The sequence below is a fragment of the Drosophila mojavensis genome, unplaced genomic scaffold, assembly GCF_018153725.1.
Source record: "Drosophila mojavensis isolate 15081-1352.22 unplaced genomic scaffold, ASM1815372v1 contig_16, whole genome shotgun sequence".
NCBI classification, from domain to species: domain Eukaryota; kingdom Metazoa; phylum Arthropoda; class Insecta; order Diptera; family Drosophilidae; genus Drosophila; species Drosophila mojavensis.
This window is the reverse complement of record NW_025318693.1, coordinates 4,332,663-4,357,382: the sequence shown is the minus strand read 5'-3', so window position 1 is coordinate 4,357,382 and position 24,720 is coordinate 4,332,663. Positions and strand designations below refer to the sequence as shown.

The 24,720-nt window shown below is 41.7% G+C and overlaps 4 protein-coding genes across 6 annotated transcripts in view; 2 read left to right on the top strand and 2 right to left on the bottom strand.

Annotated features, from left to right (window-relative positions):
• The first annotated feature begins 52 nt into the window (after window positions 1-52).
• LOC6573458 (serine-rich adhesin for platelets) lies at window positions 53-4,745 on the top strand. The gene is made up of 9 exons (XM_001999503.4): window positions 53-501; window positions 686-780; window positions 843-1,025; window positions 1,093-1,284; window positions 1,345-2,631; window positions 3,028-3,224; window positions 3,282-3,608; window positions 3,668-3,772; window positions 4,064-4,745. The coding sequence occupies exons 1-9, from the start codon at window positions 462-464 to the stop codon at window positions 4,122-4,124; spliced, it is 2,487 nt and encodes an 828-aa protein (XP_001999539.1). The 5' UTR covers window positions 53-461; the 3' UTR covers window positions 4,125-4,745.
• A 1,164-nt stretch (window positions 4,746-5,909) lies between these two features.
• Window positions 5,910-24,720, top strand: part of LOC6573464 (proteoglycan Cow) — a 47,501-nt gene continuing 28,690 nt past the window's right edge. For both annotated transcript variants that reach the window (XM_001999509.4, XM_015166933.3), the window contains exon 1: window positions 5,910-6,363. In XM_001999509.4, coding sequence (XP_001999545.2) covers window positions 6,223-6,363 — 141 coding nt within the window. In that variant the 5' untranslated portion in view covers window positions 5,910-6,222. The remainder of the gene's footprint in view (window positions 6,364-24,720) is intronic.
• On the bottom strand, window positions 19,679-21,318 carry LOC6573460 (aminoacylase-1B). Its single transcript, XM_001999505.4, has 4 exons — window positions 21,051-21,318; window positions 20,455-20,946; window positions 19,982-20,399; window positions 19,679-19,923 (listed from the first exon to the last, which is right to left on the bottom strand). The coding sequence occupies exons 1-4, from the start codon at window positions 21,139-21,141 to the stop codon at window positions 19,719-19,721; spliced, it is 1,206 nt and encodes a 401-aa protein (XP_001999541.1). The 5' UTR covers window positions 21,142-21,318; the 3' UTR covers window positions 19,679-19,718.
• On the bottom strand, window positions 21,951-24,589 carry LOC6573461 (aminoacylase-1). Of its 2 annotated transcripts, none has more exons than XM_032729605.2 (4): window positions 24,469-24,589; window positions 22,754-23,245; window positions 22,281-22,698; window positions 21,951-22,226 (listed from the first exon to the last, which is right to left on the bottom strand). In XM_032729605.2, the coding sequence occupies exons 1-4, from the start codon at window positions 24,557-24,559 to the stop codon at window positions 22,022-22,024; spliced, it is 1,206 nt and encodes a 401-aa protein (XP_032585496.1). In that variant the 5' UTR covers window positions 24,560-24,589; the 3' UTR covers window positions 21,951-22,021. The 2 variants fall into 2 exon arrangements, with proteins under 2 accessions (XP_032585496.1, XP_001999542.1); XM_001999506.4 differs by lacking the exon at window positions 24,469-24,589 and adding an exon at window positions 23,377-23,558 and having other exon boundaries at window positions 21,954-22,226.

Below are 24,720 nucleotides of genomic sequence, written 5' to 3'. Positions count from 1 at the left end.
GCATGCATAGTGTTGCAAAACAGTTGAGTGGCTATTGAACGCTGCGCAGCACTAGCACTGCCTTTGGTTCTTCTGCTTCTTTCGCCTGGTGCTGTTTTAGTGTAATATAATTTTTCTATAAAAACTTTGTTATTATCAATGCACAAACAGTTCGCCAATAATTTAAAAGCGCCAGCTGCTAATTTCTTGAATGAAACTATGAAAGTAAATCGCTGAGTCGTTAAAAGTCGTCGTCGTCGTCGTTAATCGCCGCAGTCGTCGTTGTGTGCTTTTCACATTTGTTTACCCTTTGTCTTGTGTTCTTGTTCTACGTGTTTGCGTTCCTTGTTCACATCAAGCAACCTGCATAAATCTTCCTGACGTCACAACGCGCTGAGCACGCCCCCGCCAGGAAACGTTGACCTGGACCAATCGACCGACCGACCGACCGACCAAGTGACCAATTGGCGCAGCACAGCGGAATGTGGAAGTGCCACAAGTGCGGCAAACCCGTTTACTTTGGTAATTTAAACACCCACACATGCATGTGTTCCTATATGTACACACACATACACAAACGGGCATACACTCGCTCACACCCACTTACACCCGCACGCTCATACATGAACAGATTATAACAGTCGTGATGTGCATGCCATTTGTTTAAATAATAAGCATTCAAATTACATATTTCGATCCAACACAGCGGAACGTAAACAATCACTGGGCTATGATTGGCATCCGGAATGTTTGCGCTGCGAAGAGTGCGGCAAGCGCCTTAATCCCGGCCAGCATGCAGAGGTATTTAATCAGCTAAGCATTTGCTGCAGTACGCCATTAATCGTATGCTTTTATTGTAATAGCATAAAGGAGTGCCTTATTGTCATGTGCCCTGCTATGGAGCGCTGTTCGGACCGCAGCTTTTTGGTCACGGCACGCGCGTTGAGTCACACAAGAGCTACGGTGTAAAAGGCGCGCAGAAACCAGTCGCCGCTCAGGCTAATGGACCCGCGCTGCCCCGCGACCATTTGGAGTCCAAGCTGAAGGTATGATGCATTTATTTGTATAAAATTAGTGGTACAAGTTTGAATTGAAATTGTTAACAACTTGCAGGTTTACAATCAATTTTATGATAATAAAAGCCTTGAGATACGCAGCCGTGAAGTGAACAATCGGTTGATCTTGGAGGGGCCACTGCGTGTGTTTTGGGGCGTCCAGGGCGTTATTCATCTCAAGGAGGACGATGATCAGCGTACATTTGTAGTGCGCAAACGCAACTCCTGCCGCGCATCCAAGGCACAAGATGTAAGTTTATATACTTGACATGGGTTTCCCATTAATTTATTGACCCTTGTTGTCAAGCAGGAAAGTTGCTCGGACAAGGAAAACGAAGGCAGCGAATCGGTGGCACCTCCCACGACTACCGCTAGTGAGGTTGATCCACTCTCCACGGACATTTCATTGTCGGAGAGCATGACTTTTGATTCATGTAGTTTGAATGAGATATCGGAGCTGCCGACAACACCGGAAGATGCCTCCGCAAATACAACGCCGGGCAGTGAACAGGTTGTAAACGGACAGTCGAGCTCCAACAATGATGACGAGGATGTAACAAATACTGATTCCTCGAGCACGTTAATCGGCAGCGCCACGGACGCTATTACGGCCAGCACCAGCTGCGTATCCAGCACGTTGCCCTCCAAGTTGGACAACCTGGAGAAACTGGACTGGGATGATATTGATGACTTGCTGCAAGTGGAACGACGTCAAAGTGAGAAGGACAAGGTCTATGAAACGATGCCCGTCAAGCTGCCGTCTTCATCGTCACAATCGTCCAGCGAAAGCTCGCCCAGTAAGACGTGCTCCTCCAGCACAACTTCGACAAATACGCAAAACAATCAAATCAATACTGCCTCATCTCCTACAACAACCACAAACACCACAACGAGCAGCAGCTCAGATAACTTTATGACTGCCACAGGCTCTTTAACGACAAATACCAATACCCAGAACACAAGCACTGTAAGCACTAGCAACACCACGCTGGATGACTACAAGACGTCGGATGATGCAACGCTGAAGCCTATGGACTATGAGGATTTTAAGCGAAGCGTTCATCAGGATTATGTGAATGGTGCCAACTCGTTTCAGGAGCCAAATGACGGCACACTGAAACGCAATCAGCCTATCGATCCCTCTCGGATACACGACTCCCTGAAGCTCTACGGCGAGAATTCGGCTATGAGCAAGAGTTTCAATTGCGAGCACGCGCTCCGCTCCATTGATCCCACACTTATAAACGACACAATGCATTTGCGCAGCAGCGTTGACTCTCCTCGCTCATCGCAGCGTCAGTACGCATTGCAGAAGAGTGGCTCTGCCTTTGCGTCTATAGCGCCCAGCCGTGAGCACCATAAGTCCTATGAGCACGGTCGTCAGCTTTTCGAAAAGGGCATCAATCGCTCCAAGTCTGGTCCCAGCTGCTTTGTATATTCCGACAGTGACGATGATGATGATACAACGCTGCGCCCACATCGTTTGGCGACAGTGCGACGCAGTGATGTGCCTCAACGTTATATACAAATCCAAATGAATTGCTATCCCAAAGAAGGTGCAATTGAAAATGAATCGAGTCGTGCCGATGCATCATCGGTAATATATTTAACTTAATTTAGTAGACACACTTAAGATGTGGGAAGATGAGATGAATGAGAAGATAAGGCCTATAAAAACGATTTGTTTATCCAATTGTATCGCTTCAAGTCTTCATAGGCGATATAATTTGTTTAAATATTTAATTTAGGCTCTCCAAGTCGCAAGTTCCTTGAGCAGTTGACTAGCAAAATTTATGCCTAGATTGCAATGTATTGCAATTGTAGAAGCGTCTTACAGCGATTCTTATCTTACGCTGTTTCCATGTGTGCGTACATATTAAGCAATAAAAGGCAAAGTGGGGTACGAATAAAACAATAGATAGCAGGCACTTAAGTTTATTTTAGTTTATCGTTATTTATCGTTATTTAAATAATGCTTATCTCATTTGTTTAGGTGTTAAGCGGTGCTGTAGCTGGCGACGAGCTGACTCAAACGGATGAGCTCTACACGGCCACTGAGGGCAGAGAAAGTGCCGCGGATGGCATTGGAACTAATGAGGCGGGCTTGCACGTGAATGAGGATGGCGTTGTCTTGAGAAGACCCCCGCGCACTGGCGCTGCTGCCATCAAACGTCGCAGTGGCAATCGACGGTTAGTCAAGTCTTGGATTTATGCCGCACATTTGTATAATGGAACTAATATTTGCAGCTCGCGCACGAAGCTGAAACGTCGGTGTTCAATCAATGGGCATTTTTACAATCGGGAGACATCGTTTTTCACGCCCCCATACGGCTCCCAAATGTCCGTATGGGTCACTTCGCTGGTCACCACTCAGGAGGTCATCAATTTGGTGCTGGAGAAGTATAAGGTGGATAGCGCCGCGGAGAATTTCTCGCTTTTCATCGTGCGTGACAACGGCGAACAAAAGCGCCTGAAGGACAATGAATATCCATTGATCACTCGCATTACGCTGGGACCGCATGAGGATGTGGCTCGTCTATTTCTTGTGGATGCACGCAAAACTGATGAGATCAGGTTAGCGACCCATTAAACAAGTCGCTGATCAATTTATAAATTCTTTACTCTGTTTTCAGTAATGAAGTTGCTCAATTTTTAAATCTATCGCTGCCGGAATGCCGTGCTATACTGGATCGCTATGATCAGGAATTGGCGCGTGAGATAGTCAAAGTGAAAGAGAGGTAGGCAAATGTCAAATGGTTATTTTACTTACATAGTAGCGGGGTTATTTATTCGTATGGTAAAGTTTACCAAGTCAATTTCCGCATATTTCTTGAGTTTCCTGAAAGACACGCGCCCTTAATATTTTTACTTCGACCTACACAAATGAATTGAGCTGAATCATTGTCAATAATAGATCTGTGGGGTGGGTCGGTTGGGCATGAGTGCTTTAAGTATTATAAAATTTAGTTTTACTAACGAAATTACAGTTTTATATTTCAACTATAATATATGTCGCTCTCTTATTTCAGATACGCAGAGCTACGTCGTCGCATTGTCTCGCGCATGGAATCTCTAAAGGTGCATTTGTAATGCATGCTAACGGAATCTCCAACTGCATAAATTTTTTTTACAGCCATAACGTTAATGCGGCCAAAAATGCGACAGCAGCCAAGCAAATAGTATTCCTTATGATAAATTTTCAAATAGCATTTAGGCACAATTACGCATAATTTAGTAAACCGTTGGCGCCCCAGTGAACAAATCAGCCGCTGTCCAGCCGCAGTTGTTTTCATTTACTTTTTTTTACATTTTTTGTGTTTCCGTTTCCAGATGTAACTAACAATCATTAGCAGGCATTTCCACTTTAGAAAGCGTTTAAGACTTGTAACTAACCAAAAATAATATTAATCTGCACACAAGCTGGCATAGAAACTGAATGAAATCATATTCTATGTGTTAAAAATCAAAAATATGTTTATATACAACCTTACAGCCATGGCTAACAGCAAGAACAACAATATTATGAATCAATTTTATAGCACCAAAGTGCGTTAGTTATTGAGCGCAACTTTTTTTAGCAGGCCATTTAATAAAGTTAATTGATTGATCGATTGATTGAATGCGACAGCAACAATAACTATATTTAGTATAAGATGGACTTGTTGATTGAAAATCATTTGAATATCAAATAAAATGTAAAGATTTAACAGACACAGAAACAGAATCAGACACCATGTGGAACAGATTAACAAAAGCAATTCTCTAAGCATCAATAATTACCTATGCACAAACACTTGTGCTGTGACCCGTAGCACAAGGGGCTTGGCCAGAGCACTATCAGAGCAGAAGTCAGTGATGCCATTACCGAATGGGGAGTTGGACGTGGAGGCTATAGCTGCTAAACATCCAAGCACGCACACACAAACCCAGGCAGAAACTCCTAGGCCCTGCACACACAACGCAACGCGGCCTATGTGACTGTGTGTGCGGGGCTATTAATTTAAAACTGTCAGAGCCTGGGGGCCTACGTGGCCGAGGCATGGCGACTTGGGCAAGTGCGGCGACTTGGAAGCTGCCTCTTGGGCAGCCTGCGAGGTGCTGACGCGTTAAATGGTTTCGGGGTTTCCCGGCCAAAAGCGCTGGCTATAATCATGGTGACGGCGTCATCGATGCGGTGCCAAGTGCCGATACATAAAAATCAACAGCCAACGACTGCGACACAAGCGGCGCAACAACAACCACAGTGGTCCATTTGGGATGTGAACGCGACTTTGTCGCTGCTGGCAGGTTCACGACCCAATGGCCAAAAATTGCCGCGACGCAGTTAAGAGCATGGCCGAAGCGACAAGAGTCAACAGCAAGCTAGACGGAAAATAAAATCGATTTTGAATGCTGCTCGGCCCCACACAATGCTCTCTGCCTTGCAGTGGCTCGGCTGGTGGTGGCGCATAGTAGTGGTTGTCTTTTGGAAGCGCTTGGCGGTTGTTGTTTGCCCCAGCAAATCGAATGTGGCGTGAGAGCATGCGATGCGTCGCAGGGGTTGCACATTGCGCATACGCACTGGCGTACACTGAAATTATATTATTGAGCTGAACCGAAAAAAATTAAATATACATGCTATAAATTTGGTAAGGATTCGATATTATAGCATTAAAGTATTAGCAATAATTTAAAAAAATTTGATTATTTGCAGCCATGCAACATCATTTAAGTTTTTAACTTGGGTGGCAACCCTATGTCATGTGACAGTCTCAGTTCCGCTCTCTTAGATGTCCTGGAGCCGCTCTTCTGTCGCGCATTGCGCTTTCTACTCGGCTGCCGCAAAATTCCAATGCCGTTCGGACAGAGCAATGCAAATTAATTTGCGCTCAGTTTACGTTTTGGTCGCGTCGCATACAGTTCTATCACGTTCCGTGTGTCTGCTGCAGTGCATCCATCGTCCAAGTCCAAGAACTACACTTACAGGCGTGTGCGCGCGTGTATGTGTGTTTCGCTGTTTGTTTCACTGTAGGTGTGTGCGTGTGTGAGCTATTCAAATTCTCGCATTCGATTGGACTAGCAATTAACATTGCCCACGGAAATCGTGAACAATTCGCCACGCATTTGAGCCGCTTCCGCTAGCGTCGCTCATCTCCTAACTGAAGGTTCCCTTATCATTGCTACCGTTGCCATTGTATTTGCCGTCGCCATGAAGCGTTCGCGTTTGCCGCTCATTGCCAGCGTTTGCCTGATCCTAGTGTTGATGTCATCCTGTCTGCTTGGCAGCGCCGATGCCAAGAAGAAGAAGTATGTTGGCGAAACTGGCGGCGATTTCGAGTTTATCGATGAGGTAAGTCCCAAATAATCCCAGCTGTATATCCCAACTGACTGTCAGCGTGTCTGGCTGTCACTTAGTTAAAACAACTAAGCTGCTTCCTGCCAGCTCACTTCTCTATACACATGCGTATCACTGTGTGTGTGTGTGTGTGTGTGTGTGTGTGTGTGTGTGTGTGTGTGTGATTGTGGGTTGATTTTGGCACATATAACGCATTTGGGCTTTTAGACAAATTTTTCTTTGCTTTTGGTCGCCAAGTTGTAATACTCAGCCCTATAAAGAGGGTAGATTGAGTTTGTAAGTGTTTAAAAGAAAGCAAATTGACATTAGAGGCTTGAAACTTGATATCCACAGAGAATGTATATTCAGTCGCACTTGGAACATATATGGCTTCTAGGCTAGAGTCATTAATAAACTTAGTTTCACACAATAAGGTCATCGAAAGACCGAACCGCAATAAGTCCAGAATCGATATCTGTTATTAAGCTAGGCAGATTATCTCTTAAGCTGTTCATTCGTCGATCGAACGTGTATTATTCAGTCAGTTTCATAGTGCAGACTGCACTCTCTTTCTCTTTCTCTCTCTTTTCTCTTTCTCTTTCCCCTCTCTCTCTCTCTCTATCTCTCTGCTGTCATTTTGTCACCTTTGCCAACGCTACTGAGGTTTCACTCTAAAAACCAGCAACAATAACAGGAACAACTACAAACACAGGCTTACGCATGCACACACACACTCACACAGGCACACAAATCGAAAGCTACTTGGCAAAGTCATTTCTTCCTGCTGCGTGTTGCCAATACGCTCTAGGCCCAAACGCTTGTCTTGCCAATTACTCACGCAAATCCGATTTGTAGTTGCTGCATTTCTTGTGTGTGTGTTTGTTGTTGTTGTTGTTGTTTTCTCACAGGTAGCCTGACAGCCAGCCATTGACCGCGACTTCTGCTACTCTTCCCACTCATAGCACCCCAACAGCAGCAGCAAGTTAGACAGTGCTAGAGAGATGGACAAAAAATACAGCAACAATAAAAGAAACAGTAAAAATCAATATCAACAGCATTGGCGGCTTCGAGTCGCTGGCAGCGCGTAAGCGTAAACTATGTAGTAAATACTAAGCAGATTTGAATTTGTCTACATAGAGAAACATACATGGATCCCCCCTTCTTACTCTTCCTCCTCTCTATGAACTTCGCAGTCCTGCTACTGCTACTCCGTCTGTCCAGCGTCGTTTACTGTTAGTCACAGACGCTGCGTCGTCGTCGTTATTGCTATTTGCATTGTTTTTGCAGCTATTAGCCCTATGCGCCGACATTTTGCTATTTCGTTTTGTTGTTTCGTTTCTCGATGTTGTTGTATTTTGTTGATTTCCTTTTGGGTTTGTTTGGCATTTCATTTTATTTCTTTTGGTTTCCTCTTTGCCATCATGCTCTCTTTTCACATGTTTTATGCGTGGTCATTGCTTCGTCCCTCACAATTTTTTTTTCCTTTTTCTTTTTTTTTTTTTGGGTGTGTGTCTGTGTGTGTGCGTGTGAGTGCTATTAGGCCGATGCGAATGTGTGCTTGAGCCTCTGCCTTTGAGCTCTTCTTTCGCTGCTTCCCCACGCACATACACATACACATACACACCCACACACACCAGCTCATGTCGAGTGGAGCCTTGAAGTAAATATATTGCCGAGCCAAAGTTACAAACAGAAAAAAAAAAGAAATCTAACCTAAAGGACATTCGAGGAGAATGTACAATCTTAGAATTTTAAACAGTTGAAAAGACTGACAGTGGGTGTGTGTATGTATATGTATGTGTGTGTGAGTGTGTGTCTGCATGTGTAGCACACATAAATAACGACGCCAAATTGTTCAGATGAAATCTTAAAATACTCCACATGCCTACGAAATTATAGCTAAGTGATCAAAATCAATAGCAGCAGATCAGCATGAACTGAACATAATAATATCATCCACTCTCTTAAGAGTAGTGTTATTAACATAACTGTGATGATTAATTAATAACTAATAGATAAGATAATCTAGATATTAAAGAACCAAGTGTAATTTTATGTGTTTCAGAATAGAAACTAAAGTTCAGATGAATTTAGATATATATATTTAATAATGTAGGTATATATAAATATATATAAGATATATAGGTCAAATAGATTTTATTAATAATTTTAATATTTTATGGATCAAGAAATAAATATCATTTGTCTTCACTGCTATTGATTTTTAATATTATTTAAAAGCTATAAAATTATAGATTTCCCTAAACACTCGATGCATTGCCTTCTAAATTGCGTTCGGCAGCATTCATTTCATTTTTATGGGTTTCTGTTATATCTTTTTCTCTTCGTTTATGGCGAGTCGTATAATTTCAGCAATGCTGCAACGTTTTTCCAATGAATTTGATTGTTTGTTTTGGAACTTTGTGTTTGCAAGTATTTAGAAATGGCATAAATTATTTGAAAAGTTACTGTTACCAAATTGTTTCCACTTTCCCAAGGAGCCGAGGGAATTGAATATAATTGAAAAGTTATATATGAATGTTGTTGTTGCTCTTACAAAACACAGACACCACGGGTCTGAGGCGGGTGTGAAAAATTTGCATTCCGATGTCGAACAGAAGGGGCGAAATAATTGATATAATTGACTACTTAAAGAGCGAGTCTCGAACCTTAAATTGCCAATTTGAAGGCATAATCAGCAGTTCGTGTGTGGAAACTTTGTTTGATTCTGTCAACTTTTATGGTTTTCCTTAACTTATAATCGACTTATATAGCCATAAGCCAATACAAGCAGCTAAGATTTCTTTGTGCAGCCTCGAGGTATGCAGCAGAAAATGCTGACACGCATTTAAATCTGTACATATATTACCATTCGGCATTTGTAACTCATTTTGCACATCGTGCATTTATTACACTCTATTCATATCGTGCAAATGATAACAAATTAGCTTCACTGTTCGGCATAGAATACGCTTGATTTGCCAGATCGCCCAACTGATATGCTTATTTATTACTTGAGTTTAGTCAAGTCCTGGCAATCGGGGGAGCGCCTGTGTCTGTGCATCTTGGTGTGCTCCTTGCCATAATCAGACAGACAAACAGCATGGCAAATGCCATGTGGAAGTCGTCGCATCCATCTCCATCTTCTTCTTGCTCCTGCCGCCTCTGTTGAAGCGTATGAAATGCCAATGCTCATTGCCATCGATTACCAACAAGCGACGCGCTGTTTGTCAGCACAAAATAAATCTTTGCATTGTGCACTTCGCAAGCAAAACTCACAAAATGGGGCTGCAGCATCAAATAAAATGCGAACGAGGGTAGCTCGAATATGACAGCGGGATACCCTATGAATGGCTGAGAGATAAGGCTTATATTAGATATAAATTTATGCTGAGCTCAGTATGAGCATTTTTGAACTGAAAATCTGTTAAGAGTCAGCCATTTATGTCTAAATGTAAATCTCTTGCTTGTAAGAATTTCAACATGAAATTATAGCATAGTGCTCCTTTAATAATTATATTATATTAAATGGATGTTTACGAAAAATCCACCAAATATTTAATTCTTTTATCTAGTTTTGACCTAGCTCTTTCTTTATAAATATATCGAATAGATCTATACAAAAAATATGTCTCCTTTAATAGCTTTAAAATAAATACATTTATAGTCACTATTAATACCTGATGCATAAAGGTAAGAAATCTATTAAGAAAACAGCTAACTATGTATATTTGAATTGTAACTCTCTTTCATAGGCCTTAGCATAACAATTTGTAACTTTAATTATTAAGTCATGCCTGAAGAAACTTTTCAAAGTTTTCGTCACTTAATGAACTTATGCGATTGCAACTTAATATAGTTTAATATTTGTTTAATCAAGTTTCTTATGTAATCTATAACATTATTTATTGAGGTAGATCCCTTAAGCATCGCTATGTAAGCACATATCGCAAGATAAGTATACCCATTCAGTACTTAATGCAGGGCTTGATAAGAATACCAAGTGGATGATGGCCCAGGGCAGGCAAGAGGCTGCCGAGACAACAGTCATCCTGTATCCAATCAGTGCGTAAAATATGCAAAACTTTCCTTAAATGTATAAGTGCTGTGTCTGTGTCTGTGTGTGTGGGCGTGTGGCTGTGTGTGTGCTCATGCACTTACTCGTATGTAAATCTATATGTTCATAGGGATATGTGCGAGCAATAAAGTTGATATGCATAATTTTGGGTAAGCCCCACTTAGATGTGCACACAGCTGGCACACACACACACAGCCACACTCAGAAGCACTCACGATATATAAATATGGCAAAAACTAAATTAAAATGTGTGTAAATTACGGCTTTGCTTGCAGTTGACCATGTACCCCAGATTCAGCCACAGGCTCTCTGTGCACCTTCTGATGGCCAGCTATGATGTAGATTCTCTTTTTACGAGCATATAAAAAACATATTTTGTGCAAGTTATGCAATAAAGTTTTATGCTCCCTCAAACTGTTGAATAAATTGCGAACACGCTGCCGAGAACTTTGAGTAGAACGTTAAATAGGCAACAGGATGTAATTTAATAGGGTCTCTGAAAATATACGATTTCTTTTGCGCACAGTTGACCTATGCCAAATCCTTCTCGTTAACACCTCCAGTTGGCTTCGTGGAGTGCCTGTGATGCCGTTGTGGGACCGGTTGAGCTCCAGTCGAATATGGCAGCAGGTTCATTTGCATGACAGTTCGCCAATCCCTTGACTGAATTTGCATATCTGCAGCGAATGTGAATGTGGTTGCCAAACAAAAAACAACAAAGTCGAAGCAGAAGAAGAAGAAGAAGAATAGTCAGTCAGGGAACTCACAGCTGCATATCGCCGAAACTTGCAATTTTCCCACGAACATTTTCTCATGAGTCCTGGCCCCGGGGTCTGATGGAAATATGACTCAGCTAGACACAACAATTTCTTTTCCCGGCAACTTATAAGTCCGTGCAAAGTTTACTTACTGTTCATATACTCTGCCACGCCCACATGCCCATTGTGCATTGTTATATTACATATTTGATGGGCAGAGGTCATAGTGGTTCGCTTGCTCAATTGTTTCTTTAGTCTCTCTCCTCTCTCCCACTTTCCCTCTCTCCTTCTCCGGCTGTCTTTCTCAGTCGCAAACATAGTTTCATCTCCCGCCGTATATGGAGTCATAAGCTTCACGTACACAGCTACATTAGCAAATTGCCCAATCCTGACTGTGTGCAAGACTCTGTTTGCATGCCTTCCAAATTGCTTGCTCTCTTTGCCAAAAAAAGAAATTGCGTCCAAATCTGTTTATGAAAAAATCAAGAGGCACTGCAACGCAAACTAGAAACTAAAAAAGTTGTTTATCTCTTTGCCAAAGATTAAATACACTTGCTTATGCAGGATACAATAAAAATCGTGGCCTGTCTCGGCACGAGGCTAAGATGTGCTCACACAACATGAAATTTGCTGCAAGAATATGAAATTTTTAATATAGGTAGCTTTTGATAGAAATTTTGGCCTCACTTGCATTTGAGAGCCGTATAAGAGGATCCTATGAATAAGTCAGAATTTTCCGATTATCCTTATATTAAAAATTGAAAAGCCTACATATATTTTTAAGTGACCAAAATAATGCATAAGATCTATACAATATTTGTATAGCCTGGACTTATTTAAAATGACATTAGAGGGTATTATTTGGTTGTGTTTATGCATGTAACGGGCAATAGTCTTGATGAGGCCCGTCAGCTCGTTAGCTGATCTAAACATGACTTCCTGTCCGCCCCTCCATCCGTCCCTTTGTAAAATTGCAGCGATGACTACGTATATAAACTAGAGACATTTTTAATGTATAGTCGTCTATACTATACGCCGTACGAGTTTATCTTTTTTTCAATAGATTTTGAATTTTTCGGATTTTAGATATTTATATTCGCTTACACAAATTTTTTTTTGTTTTGTTTGCATATATAAATGAATTAAATACTAGCTTATGATAGCTAAAAGCTCGTAAAATAAAATATACAAATAATAAAAAAAAAAAGTATTAATAATCAAAATATCAAGACAGGGTATGTCTTAAACGATTTAAGCACTCCTACTCGATTATTTTCCATTTAACTAAAATGCAAGTCATCAAAGCTTGTACAAATTTCTAATTGACATCTTATACATAATTAATGAATAGTACCAGCTGCAAGGGCATGCAAGGAATGCGTACGAGCTCTCTGGCATTATTTACAATTTAGTTTCGATTTATTGGGGCCCCCACTTTGCAGAGATGCTGCAGCTGCTGGAGTGGCTCTGAATGCCAGCATTAGTTCAATCTGTCACACATGACTGTGTACACTATCTGGCTTGAGATCCATCTGCAACTATTTGGTGCTGTCAGAATCATGGCGCGCTATGCTTCTATTTGCAGTCAAGGGACGTTCTGTGCTCAATAAGATAAATTAGTTTGCAACGCTAACGCAACTTCGATGGCATCAAAGACGAAACTAAAACGTTTTTTCCACTCAGGGAGGAGCTGACTGTGCGCCGCATGTCAAAACTCTTGCTAACACACACACGCACGCATACACACGCACACATATGCCTGTTGGCCACCCAGCGCAAAACTTGAGCAAACTCATTTTTCACTCTCATATTGTTGTGTGGCAATAGCAGGCGCCAGGCACCAACGAGGCAGCCGCCTAAGTGCACTCCTCCTCATTCCTGGGCTATAATAAATATATATATATGTATATATTTTGAGAATTTAATATATATATGTACGTACGTTCACCCTGATATGTATATATAGTTAGTTGGCTTCATATGTGTGGCACTTAACTGATTACGTAAGATAAGCCGTGTGTCCTAGAGCTGTATTTAAGTTTCCTCGACGTGCCATAACGTGTCAGGCTGTCAAGTTGTGCTCGGTGCCAGCTGTGTAAAGTTTTAATTAATAACTGCGATCGAGTTGGCCATCCTTTGACATAATGGGCCTTTAACTGGCCCACAGCCGAAACCCGATGCGCATCCTGCACAAATCGAAGACAATTTCATCGCTAGGGCTGGGGCCAGGGCCATCAATTAATTATTCAGCATAGTCGTAACTGTCTAAAGCATTATGGTTTATGGCAGTCGGGCACATGTCAGGCGTGGCTTCGCTTCTATCGGAGGCTGTCAAGGCTGTAGTTATTTATGAGCCGCACTGAGACCATTTGTTGACAGCAATTTGGCCAAGGCCTGGCTTTGATTTCTAAACGGCATTGACAAACTCATGAAATGCTACAGATTATGCATATTAATTGCTTGTCTCTGGCGCTCGAGTCTTGGGCAAAAACTTCCACTTCGAATTGTGACAAATTCGTTCCTTTGGCTCTCTCCCTCAAAGTTTATATGCGTCATGAGACTTACTTAGTGCAGAAGCACAAATATTTGTATGTTTATATATATTCTTTTATATATGTTTATAAGTCTGCTTGTGCGCTGCTTTCGGCAGCCTGTTTGGCCCGAGGCCTTGGCTGGCGTACTTTGTATTCATTTTAATATACAATCGGAGGCACACACATTACGCATACGCCGCGTGGAATATTTGATGACGATATATGCGGTATGGGGGATTCCAATATTAAATGCCTGATGGCTGTTTGCTTTGAAAGTAATAAGCAATATGAAAATGAAAGCGCAAATGAAATCAGACAGATGTGTAATTTATGTAAACTGCAGCAAATATGTTCACTGCAGGCACAAACAAGTCCATCAGACCAAAGCCGAAAGAACAGCTCGAAACAGAAGTAAGCTGTATGTATGTATATGGATTGCTGCACTGACATATAAGCCAGAAGTTGTAAAAAGTTCATTAAATATTTTACGTTGAGCGTGACAGGTGGGCAGCTACAGTGGGGAGGTGTCACGAAAAATTAAAAGCCGGATATAGGGATTCGGCATGAGCGTTGTGTGCCCGTAACGACATTGTTGCAATGGCAGGAAGGCATCTTCACAGGATCAGGCAGTCAGGAGCTGCTGCGGCACATAAAACTTTTTTACAGTCGAGTCATTGGTATATCTCTCTCTTTTGCCAAGTCTCCTTCGTGCTCGTTCCTCGTTCGCGTTCTCCCTCTCTTTCTCTTTCACGGTTGGTGTACGCATTACCATAAATAAATTATAACACTCGCTGCTCTCGCTGTGAGTTTATTGCATGTGTGCGATAACTCACCCACATCCACACACACACACACCCACACACATACACTCACACTAGCTAGAATGAAGCAGCATGCTGTAAATGGACGGCAGATAATAGCAGTTGCCAGCTTGATGCAAGCGCAAATGCCTAGTTGGAGCGAAATGGAGCAAAGCTATAAACTTACGAGAGAAAAAGATAGCGCCAGCTGAAAAGTGATTGGGCGGAAGGCGGCTGTGCCCACTGTAAGCCTCACCACACACGGTGAATGATAATAATTTACAACATAAAGGCAAAACACAATGGAGCACTAGAAACTCGGAGCGAAAAGCAACTAAAACTAAAACCGAACCGAAACTTATAATCCTTTATGCGGGCACGCCGAGTGTGGAGAACGAAAATTGCACTCAGCCACAATACGTTGCATACAAACTGTGCAATTAGTTGGGCTGGAGGGAAAAAAAAATTCTTTTATATATATAAAATTGAGATTCTTTCGGATATTATGTGCTAGAAAAACTAAGAGTTGGTCTGCAACTGAAGCTTTCGTCGCTGACAGTTATCAAACGCAGTGAAATTGTCGCCTGCCAACTTAGCAGCGCTCACTACTTGAGAAATAGTCAAAAATCCCCTGACAAATTGTCAACGAAAGTTTCTTGGGCGCCGTAAACTTTCGCAACTCTAGAGCCGTCGCAGCTCGCAAACTTTTTCTCGATGAGTCGCCGACTGCCGAGGAGTTCAAACAAAAATGATTTCCATTCACACGCGCAGCCACATAATGATAACGGGCAGCTGAGAATCTGCTCAAGAATTTTTCAAGAGGCGGTACGTATTGATTTTCAAGTTTCTCAAGCAGCAATTAGCCATTAAACTTGCAATATGCGAGAGAAGCTTCAAGTGGCAGCCCTATGAACCAAGTCCTGTTCATACAGACTCTAATAACCGAATATTAGCCGGATGTGACTTTCATTTGACTTTGCTTTTGCTTTTGCATTCAGTTGCTGACATCCCTTTCTTCACTTTACTTGCCGAGGTCTTAGCTTACCTACTCCGTTTCAATTAAACTCTCAGATTCTCTCAGTTTTAAGCTCCGGCGATGGCTTTGTGCCCAGCTGCAGCAACAAGAGTTTTTTCCTCACTTTCTCAACTATCGAAGAACAACGGCTACACTCACACACACACACAAAGATGGCATTGCATATGCAGGGAAATGTCTAAATTTCTTATTACACCAAAAAAGTTAAAGGCATGAAGGAAGAAGCACAATGTATATATGTATGTATATACACATATATGTATTTATCTGCTCATATATATATATTTTACGTATATTGAAATAAAGCAAGCAAAAGGGCAAATAAATGCCAACGAACGGAAATGAAATTGCAATTGCTGGGCCATGCAGACGACGGCAAGTCGCGACGCGTTGATGCAGAACGTTGGACTGAACGGTGCGGACGGTGGGTTGGTGGGTCGGTGGGTTGGTGGGTCTGTGGGTTTTTGGTGTGGATTGCGACACACGCGACTACCTATTAAAAGTTTACATTTGGCATTTTCCCCTCGTTTTGTGTGCGCCTTTTTGGTAACTATGACGGCATTTCCATTTCCGGCACGCTTTTCCTTTTCGCCTCAGCGTATGCAATAAAGTTTGTTACGCAGCTGCAGCTGCGACTGCGTCTTCAATGGGAGAGGCAGAAACTATAGCCCGTTCGCTGTGTCTACAAAGGGGCTGAAAGAGGCGCAGCTTTAAAGAAAGGGCTCCGGCAAAGCCGACTTACCAGACTATTTAGACACTCTTAATACCACCCGCGTACACACACACACACACACACACACACATGCACACATCAGCACACACAAGAACGCTCATTAGTTTAGCGGTAGCAACGCTAAAAGCAGAGAAATTGTGCACCCTGGTGCTAAACAAGTTAATTAGTTTGTCTTTTTCCCGTTTTGGTGGCTCTAGCTGCGCCGTTTATGTGGCTCACCATGGGTTAAAAGCAAATCTCTGTGTGTGTGTGTCTGTAAGCGAACGTTGCACGAGTATATATGTATGTGTGTGTGTGTATGTCTTAGAGTTTATCTTAATGACAAAATAAATTATTTACCACACACGAACACGCACACACATACATGCACTCGCTCTTCAATTGACTCTATTTTTCCACAGAGAGAATATGAGTAGCTCTGTGTGCGTGACGTGTGTCTGTATGTGTGTGGCTCTGCTTTAATGTCACTTTTTAGATGTTGCTATTTCTTATTTCTTACGTTTAATATCACCCCAGCTCAGCTCTTTACTAACTAAACAGCCAAGGGCGTTTATAATCGTTGTCTGTGCTGCACAATGAGCGGCAAGGGAGGCTGATAAATATGTACAATATACTATGTAAATGTATATTTTTATTTCTATATCAAATTTAAAATATATACTTGAAAGCATATTGTTACTTAAAGTAAAAATAACAAGAAGAAAATATTAAAAAAAAAAAGTATAATTCATTGAAATTTTAATTTAATTTTAAGGCAATCAAATTTTAACTAGAAAAAATAATAATACAAATATATTGAAGCAAATATTTAGTTGAGTCAAAATTTCTGTCAGTGCAAACAGAAGCGCTGTCGCTTTCAAATAAATAAATATGTTTTATATATTAAACAAAAAGTAAAAAAAAAAAGAACAGCAATTAGAAACGGAATTCGTGCTCTAGAAAGAAAATAAAGTTTTATTTGTGTGTAATTTCTGATGACTAATTGAATTAACTTTTTGTAAAGAAAGCCTAAATTCAATTCAATTGAGATCTTTCTTCTGAGTGTATAAAAATTGATTAATTTTATTTCAATATCAGAAAGAATATTAATAGATGAACTCATAAAATATATATTACTATATTCATATGTAAAATAAATAGTCTGCTCATTTTAGATCATTAAAAAGCATTCGAGGGTTAGCTTTTTATATTTATTTTTAAATTTATTTTATATTTTCAACTATTATTTCATAAAGTTTTTATCTAAATCTTGACATCGCCATAATCAATTTTTTGTGGAACTTTGTAATTTGAAAAGTTTGAGTGCTTTAAACTGTTCAACGTTTTTGTTGCCTTTCACCCACTGTGCGGGAGCATAGACTTTAGGTAAGTGGGTATTTCAATTACATGCAACGACGCTTCAATGGCCTGGTCGTCACATAAAACCACTTTGTTGTCCCAGACAAACAGTGGCACGCAGCGATTTAGCTATGGGGCCGTGCCGAAGCTCGTTTAATCTTAGATTTTAATTGCGCGGCTATAACGTCGGCCCCAAAGACACTGCTCGACTCGCAGTTGGATGGCTTGGCCACAGCAGTTGCGAGTAAATTGAATTTAATTACAGCATGTTTCGCTTTTAATTTTGATTGTTGAATTAATTTAAATACATCATAAATTTCGAGAACGCTGTAAAATTTTCATGGCTGGCAAATGTAAATGCCTGACTAAGCTATGGGAACTTTTCCTTTTCTTTATTATTATTTTATTTTATTTTATTTAATTTTTTTGGGGCTTCCTTTAAAGTGTAAAAACTTTTTGCTTGCACTAATTAGTGTGAGTGGTACAATAAAAAGTTTATTCCGCAATGCGCGAGGGGGTGTGGGGAATGGGAGTGCAGGATCATGCACTCGCAATTTAAAGAGTGCGCCAAAAATGTGGCATAAAGAAATTCAAATTGAAATGTAAAGCTCGCCAAAGTTTTCACTCACACACGTCGCGTCGCTGCCAGCAGGAAGCTATAGAAAATTAAATATGCAAAACGAGGCGCACAAGAAATACCAAAAAAATAAAAATGTATAGGGAAAAACTTAATTTCAAGTTGGTCCTGGCCAGGTGGGCGACTGCAGCAAACTTGGCCACACACACGCACACACACACACACACAATAACAACGACAAAAAAATTTAAAAGAAAAAGTAAAAACTTGCAGCATTAAGTGCACTTGGCGGCGATGCAAGAAAAATGCAGGTGGCGTGGGCGAGCTTGGGGACAGCAACTGCTGCCAGCTCATTAAAAGTAAAAATGATATGCATTAAGTTTGGCAACGGTAACGAGCACGTTAAAGGGCTGCAAGGGCGCTGCAGTCATTAGGCCAAACTTACGACTCTCGCTCGGTAATGGTCAATGCTAATTGCGTGGAATACATTTGCAGTGCGGGCCACACCTGGCCGTTGGATTGAATGCCGACCCATGGCCCACTGTCACATTTGCCGCATAAATTGTCATAATTGTGTGCCGCGAACTGGCAACTGCAGGGCCGAGCGACGGAGCGGCGGAGCGGCCGAGCGGCCGAGCAGTTGCCATGACAGTATCAATGCATATTTCATAGGCTGACACATGCATTAACGTGTCTAATCGGCAGGCATGCGGCGCATTTGCCGCTCCTGGACAATGTCATCAGCGGAATGTGTGCGTATGTCTATGTATTTCGATGGGTAGGGGCTGAGGCAGGGGCTTACGTCCATTATTCCCTCAGGGCAACAGCATAATTTATGTCCTTGCAGAGTCGCATGCCAGACATTCCAAACGTTTCTGAACTCAGTTGACAATTTCCTGTCAGTGACATGCGACTTTTCTTCTTCAAGTTTTTGTTGTTGTTGTTGCTTGATTTTTGCCTTCTTTTGGCCCGAGCCCATGCGGCGGCTGCTTTAACTGTTATCCCGCTGGCTCATGGACAAAATGTCCATAAAACAGTGGCTAGGTGAGTTCCGCACAGAATCTGGTGTCAAATCGTTGTCTACATTCCAGTGTGCACAACGCGGCGTATGCGTCATATTTCATTCTTTGGGCGAATATCGAACGGTAGCCCAGTTGTTGCTGCAATCATGTGTGTTTGTCCAAATATATACATAGCTTTATGGTTCTTTTATTTCGGTATATGTATATCAATTGATAAACTGATAAGAGCACCTGAAATGAACACACCATAATTACCGAATGACTCAACAGAAAAAATAATATTCAATAATCGAACGAACATGAATCTAAAAATTCTTTTTTTTTTTTTTTTTTATATGTATTACTCAAATTTATTTAGCCCGAAATTGTTGAGTATTTGTTTTTGTGTGCCAAATTTCATAAAGTATTTTCATCAATATGAACAAGCTTTTGTTTGTTTGAAATCTTTTCTTTTTTATTGTAAATAAACGTATAAATATATATAATAGCTTGCCTTACACATTACCAACAGCTGCTATGAGCTTTGTATAAACTTTGATGCCTTCCAAATATGTGTCCGCCCCTAGATACTCATCGTGATCATGGAGCAAAATGGGTGTGTTTCTGATGGGGGAGAACCCAATAGCCGGAATGCCAATGGCACGCAGAAAACGGCTGTCGGTGTTGCCGGGACAGACGTAGGTGTGGTATTTGACGTCGCTGTGGGGTGCGAGAAACGTGAGGGAGGGCCGCAACTTGAGCACTGACAAATACTTACAATTCCTTCAAGGCGCCCTCGAATGCTGTCCAGAACGGATTCGAGTCATCGACCTTGGTGGGTGGCACAAACTCGTCCTTCTGCTCGAATATGATCTCAATGCCGCCGCCAGCCTCGTCGCACCAGTCGCGTATCTGCTTCTCCAAGGCAACTAGATCCACATCGATGGCAATGCGCAGATCGAACACCACCTCGATCAGGGCAGGCACCACATTGCGTTGCACGCCACCTTGCACGATTGTTAGATTCACAGTGGTCACATCGCCGTAGAAACGACTCTTATCGTTCTTGAGTGCCTGGACCTGGGACGCGCGGAAGCCCATCATCTTGTCCACAATATAGTTGAGCTTCTCGCCGGCGGTGTTGGGCAACAATATGGAGCCATGGCCGGCTGTTCCGCTGATCTTGAATCTAATTTCTGTAGAAAACACTGAGTGGTATATTCCGCGGAATTGTGCAACAGATATACTTACGCCATCCGGTGCGCTCTGCATAGTAGACGTAATAGGAGTCATCCAATGTGGAGGAGCCCTCGTCTAAGCTGAGACCCACATTGAGCGACTTGAAGTAATCCCCATTAATAAATTCGCGCATACCGAAGAATCCGCCAGCCTCTTCATCGGGCACATAGGTCAAGTAGAAGGTTCGCTTTGGCTTATAGCCGGAGGCCTTCAGTGCGCGAATGGCGGCCAGATATTGAGTGCCAACACACTTCATGTCCTGCGAGCCTCGCGCGTAAATCCGACCTTCGTCATCGATATCCGCACTGAATGGATCATGAGTCCACTTTTCCAGAAAGACGGGCACAACATCCGTATGCGAGTTCAGAATGATGGAAGGCAGCTCAGGCTCAGTGCCCTCCCATTTCATTACCACCACGGGATTGGCCTCGTTCGCAGGATAAACCACATCCACCGGCAGATCCAGGCTGGCTGCCTGGCGTTTCAGGAACGCCACACAATCGCCTGTAAATTGTTCGGTTTAATGTAATCTCCCTTGAAGCACTTGCATACTGCCGCCGCTCTGATAAATCGGCTTATCGCAGATCAGCGCAATCTTACAAACTTACTGTAATCTATATTTGGGTGAACCGTGGGTATGCGCAGGTATTCGCGAAATATTTTAATTTCTTCATTGTTTTCCCACTCGGCTTTGCTCATTTTGTTGAGATATTCGTTAAGACTTTTGTTTGCCAATTATAAACAATCAATGGATGATATAGTATGTATATACACGTTTTCACTATAAATACTTCAGATGCTTGGGGATGCTGGCACCACAAAATAAGAGCACTGAACGGTTTCAGTGCTGGCCGACGACTGTTTGGCAGTCTTATCGACCCAACGCTTATATACGTAATGCTGCCATCCATTATAAAGCTTTTTCATTAACAAAATGTCTGTTTTTATCATATTTACAACTAAGTCACCAATTGTTATCAGCTACATGTGGATTTTTCGAATAACCTTTGCCCGACACTTTTTTTTTGTAATTGTTCGAGGCGATAAAATTGGCCATGTCTCATAGAACATATTTGTCTATGCCATTTATTAAAATTAAATAAATCATTTACTCACTTCCTGTCGAGAATGTGTGAAATTTATACTTTTAAAATAGGCAACGGTTAACAAAATTCAATGGGCGTGGCATTTCTGAGCCCGCATTTCAATGGCTTGCGCCATATGAAAGGAATATAGATAGAAATCTCTATGGCTTTATAGCGCCTGTTATATATTATTTATTTATGGCTATTTTCATCAGTTGGAAAATTGAAAAAGTCGATCTGCATGTTGTCTTAATTCATATTTTCTTTTCAATATATTACGACTTTTGATTGATTTGTTTGTTTATGCTTATATTTTATTGATTCAGCAATGAACATACATTTAACACTTGTTTAATTATGGCTTTGGCACGGACAATAGCTGCTGAAAATATAAATATAGTCTTATAGCATATTTTATATTTTATTTATTTATTATTATATTTATTTTTTATTTATTGAGCAACAGACACAAATTTAAGACATTTTTTTATAGCTCAGACACTGGCAATAGCTGGAATGATCTTCGTGTAGACTTCAATGCCATGCAGATAGATGTCGGCACGCGTGTATTCATCGTGCGCATGCGGTAGGATGGGCATGTTTTTCATCGGCGAAAATCCCAAAGCCGAGACCCCCAAGGGCCGCAAGAAGCGACTGTCTGTGCATCCAGGGCACACAATGGGCGTGCACTTAAGGTTTCTGTGGAAAATATGTAAATTAGTGTGCCAGCTTGCATATATGGGGCATACTAACTGTTTGTTCAGCGAGTTCTGAAAGGCTGTCCAGAATGGATTCGAGGCGTCAAGCTTCGTGGCTGGCGAGAATTCATCTTTTCGCTCAAATTCAATCTCGATGCCGCTGCCTGCCTCGGCGCACCAGTCGCGTATCTGTTGCTCAAAGGCAACTAGATCCACGTCGATGGCAATGCGAATATCAAACACCGCCTCTAGCAGTGGAGGCAGAACATTGTTTTGCACGCCTCCGCTCAATATGGTGAGATTAACGGAGGTCACCTCGCCGGAAAATTTATTGGGCAGGTCCTTAATCCTTTCCATCTGGCTTGTTCGGTATTCCAGCAGCTTAGTCACAACATAGTGCAGCTTCTCGGCGGCCGTGTTCGGCAGCAGCTGGGAGCCATGGCCTGTCGTGCCACTCACCTTAAATCTAATCTCTGTAATTAAATTGTTGGTCAAATATTGGTTTATCCCGCGGGTAGTTTTACTTACGCCACGCTGTTCGCTCTGCATAGAATATAAAGTAGGAGTCGTCTATGTTGGAGCAGCCTTCATCCAAGCAGAAACCCACGTTGAGGGCTTTGAAGTATTGTCCTTTAACGAATCCTTGCATGCCGAGAATTCCACCGAGCTCCTCATCGGGCACAAAGGTTACATAGATCGATCGCTTCGGCTGGTAGCCCTGCGCTTTGAGTGCCCGAATCGCACCCAGATATTGAGTGCCAATACCCTTAGTGTCCTGCGTGCCACGGGCGTAGATGCGACCCTCGTCGTCCAGATCGGCGCTGAAAGGATCATGCGTCCAATGCTCGGGGAACACCGGCACCACATCCATATGCGAGTTCAGTATGATTGACGGCAGCTCTGGCTGGGTACCCAACCACTTCACAATAACCACGGGATTGGCATCGTTCACTGGGTACACCACATCCACTGGGAGATCAAGGCTGGCTGCCTGACGCTTAATAAACTCCACGCATCCGGCTATTGAATAGAATCAGTTAATCGAGTATAACTAAGTTACATGACGAAGTTTCAGATGTATATAAGTGGGTAGCACTATACAGCTTTAAGGTATATATCTACCCTAGGTGATAGATATCCTACACACTCACTGTAGTCTACGTTTGGGTGAATGGAAGGAATTCGCAAATATTCACGAAAGATTTTGATTTCCTCATTGTTTTCCCACTCAGCTTTGCTCATTTTCACTTTATCGTATGGATCGGTATCACAGAGCTAGTTGCTGCGGCTCAAGTTAGGGACTAACTGTTGGCTGAAGAAAATGATGTTCGCTCTTAATAGTCTCTTGAGGTCTCCACATCCACTTTGATCTACACAGAGCAAGTACATTTGCTGCTAATGGGCTGTCATGCGTTATCGGTTTTATGGACGCTCAATCTTTATTTCATAAACTTGACTGATATGCTGCTTATCAGTGTGATTAGTCTGGTTGCAAATGAGCCTGTTATCGGGGTGTTTTATTTGCAGTCTGAGGTCTAACAGTGGGTCGTATATAGTGAGAGCGCTCGACAAATTGAAAGCAATTTATTAACCACTCTTAAAATGATAAAAAAAAACTACACCTCCCATTAGCTAATTAGTTGAAGTGGTGCTTAAGAAATACGACAGATAATACAATGGATTGCCTTAACTACATATTGACACATTTGAAGCCAATTGATTAAGACATCAAGTATTGGCAGAATGTCGACTTTGTTTAGCCTTTTAGAAACTAGATAAATAACTTGTTGTAAATTAATTAATTGAGACGTTCTGATTGAAATGCGCGAATATAGAATACAAACGCGTTATTTCTTATCACGCATCACAAATACCTTTTGCAAGCTCTTATCAGCGTGTCTATTTAAGTTATTTTTATCGGAGCTAGTTAAGCCTGGTTGGTTATCTCTCAGCCTGGGCTTGAAGAGCGTGCGGCTAGTAAAAAAGCATCAAAGCTTTTTGCTGCACCTCAAATATTGTATAGATATGTGAGCAGTGTGAGAGGAACCAGGACATATAGCAACAAACAGTGAAAAGTTTGAAGACCAGAGGTACGAAGCCATCATAAAATCATAATATCTCACACCCTTTACAATATTTTGCACAATGATAATAGTTGATATATAGTTGACTTTGGTTTACCAAGAACTCATTTGCCATTGCATAATGCACACATAAAAGACGCTTTGGCCTGTGTAACTCACTGTAATCCACATCCGGATGCACCGATTTAATGCGCAGATATTCACGGAAGATTTTGATCTCTTCATTATTTGCCCACTGAGCCGCACTCATTTATTCGCTTTGCACAATAATAAAAGGTACGTTCGTCGAGCTGAGGTTTGATTTAAATCAAAATTTGTTTCCTTCTTCCTTTTATACCCGGTATCGGGAAGAGTATTGCTATTGAAAATGCGGTTACTTCTTATCTAATTGTTGACGAAATTTGCGGCTTA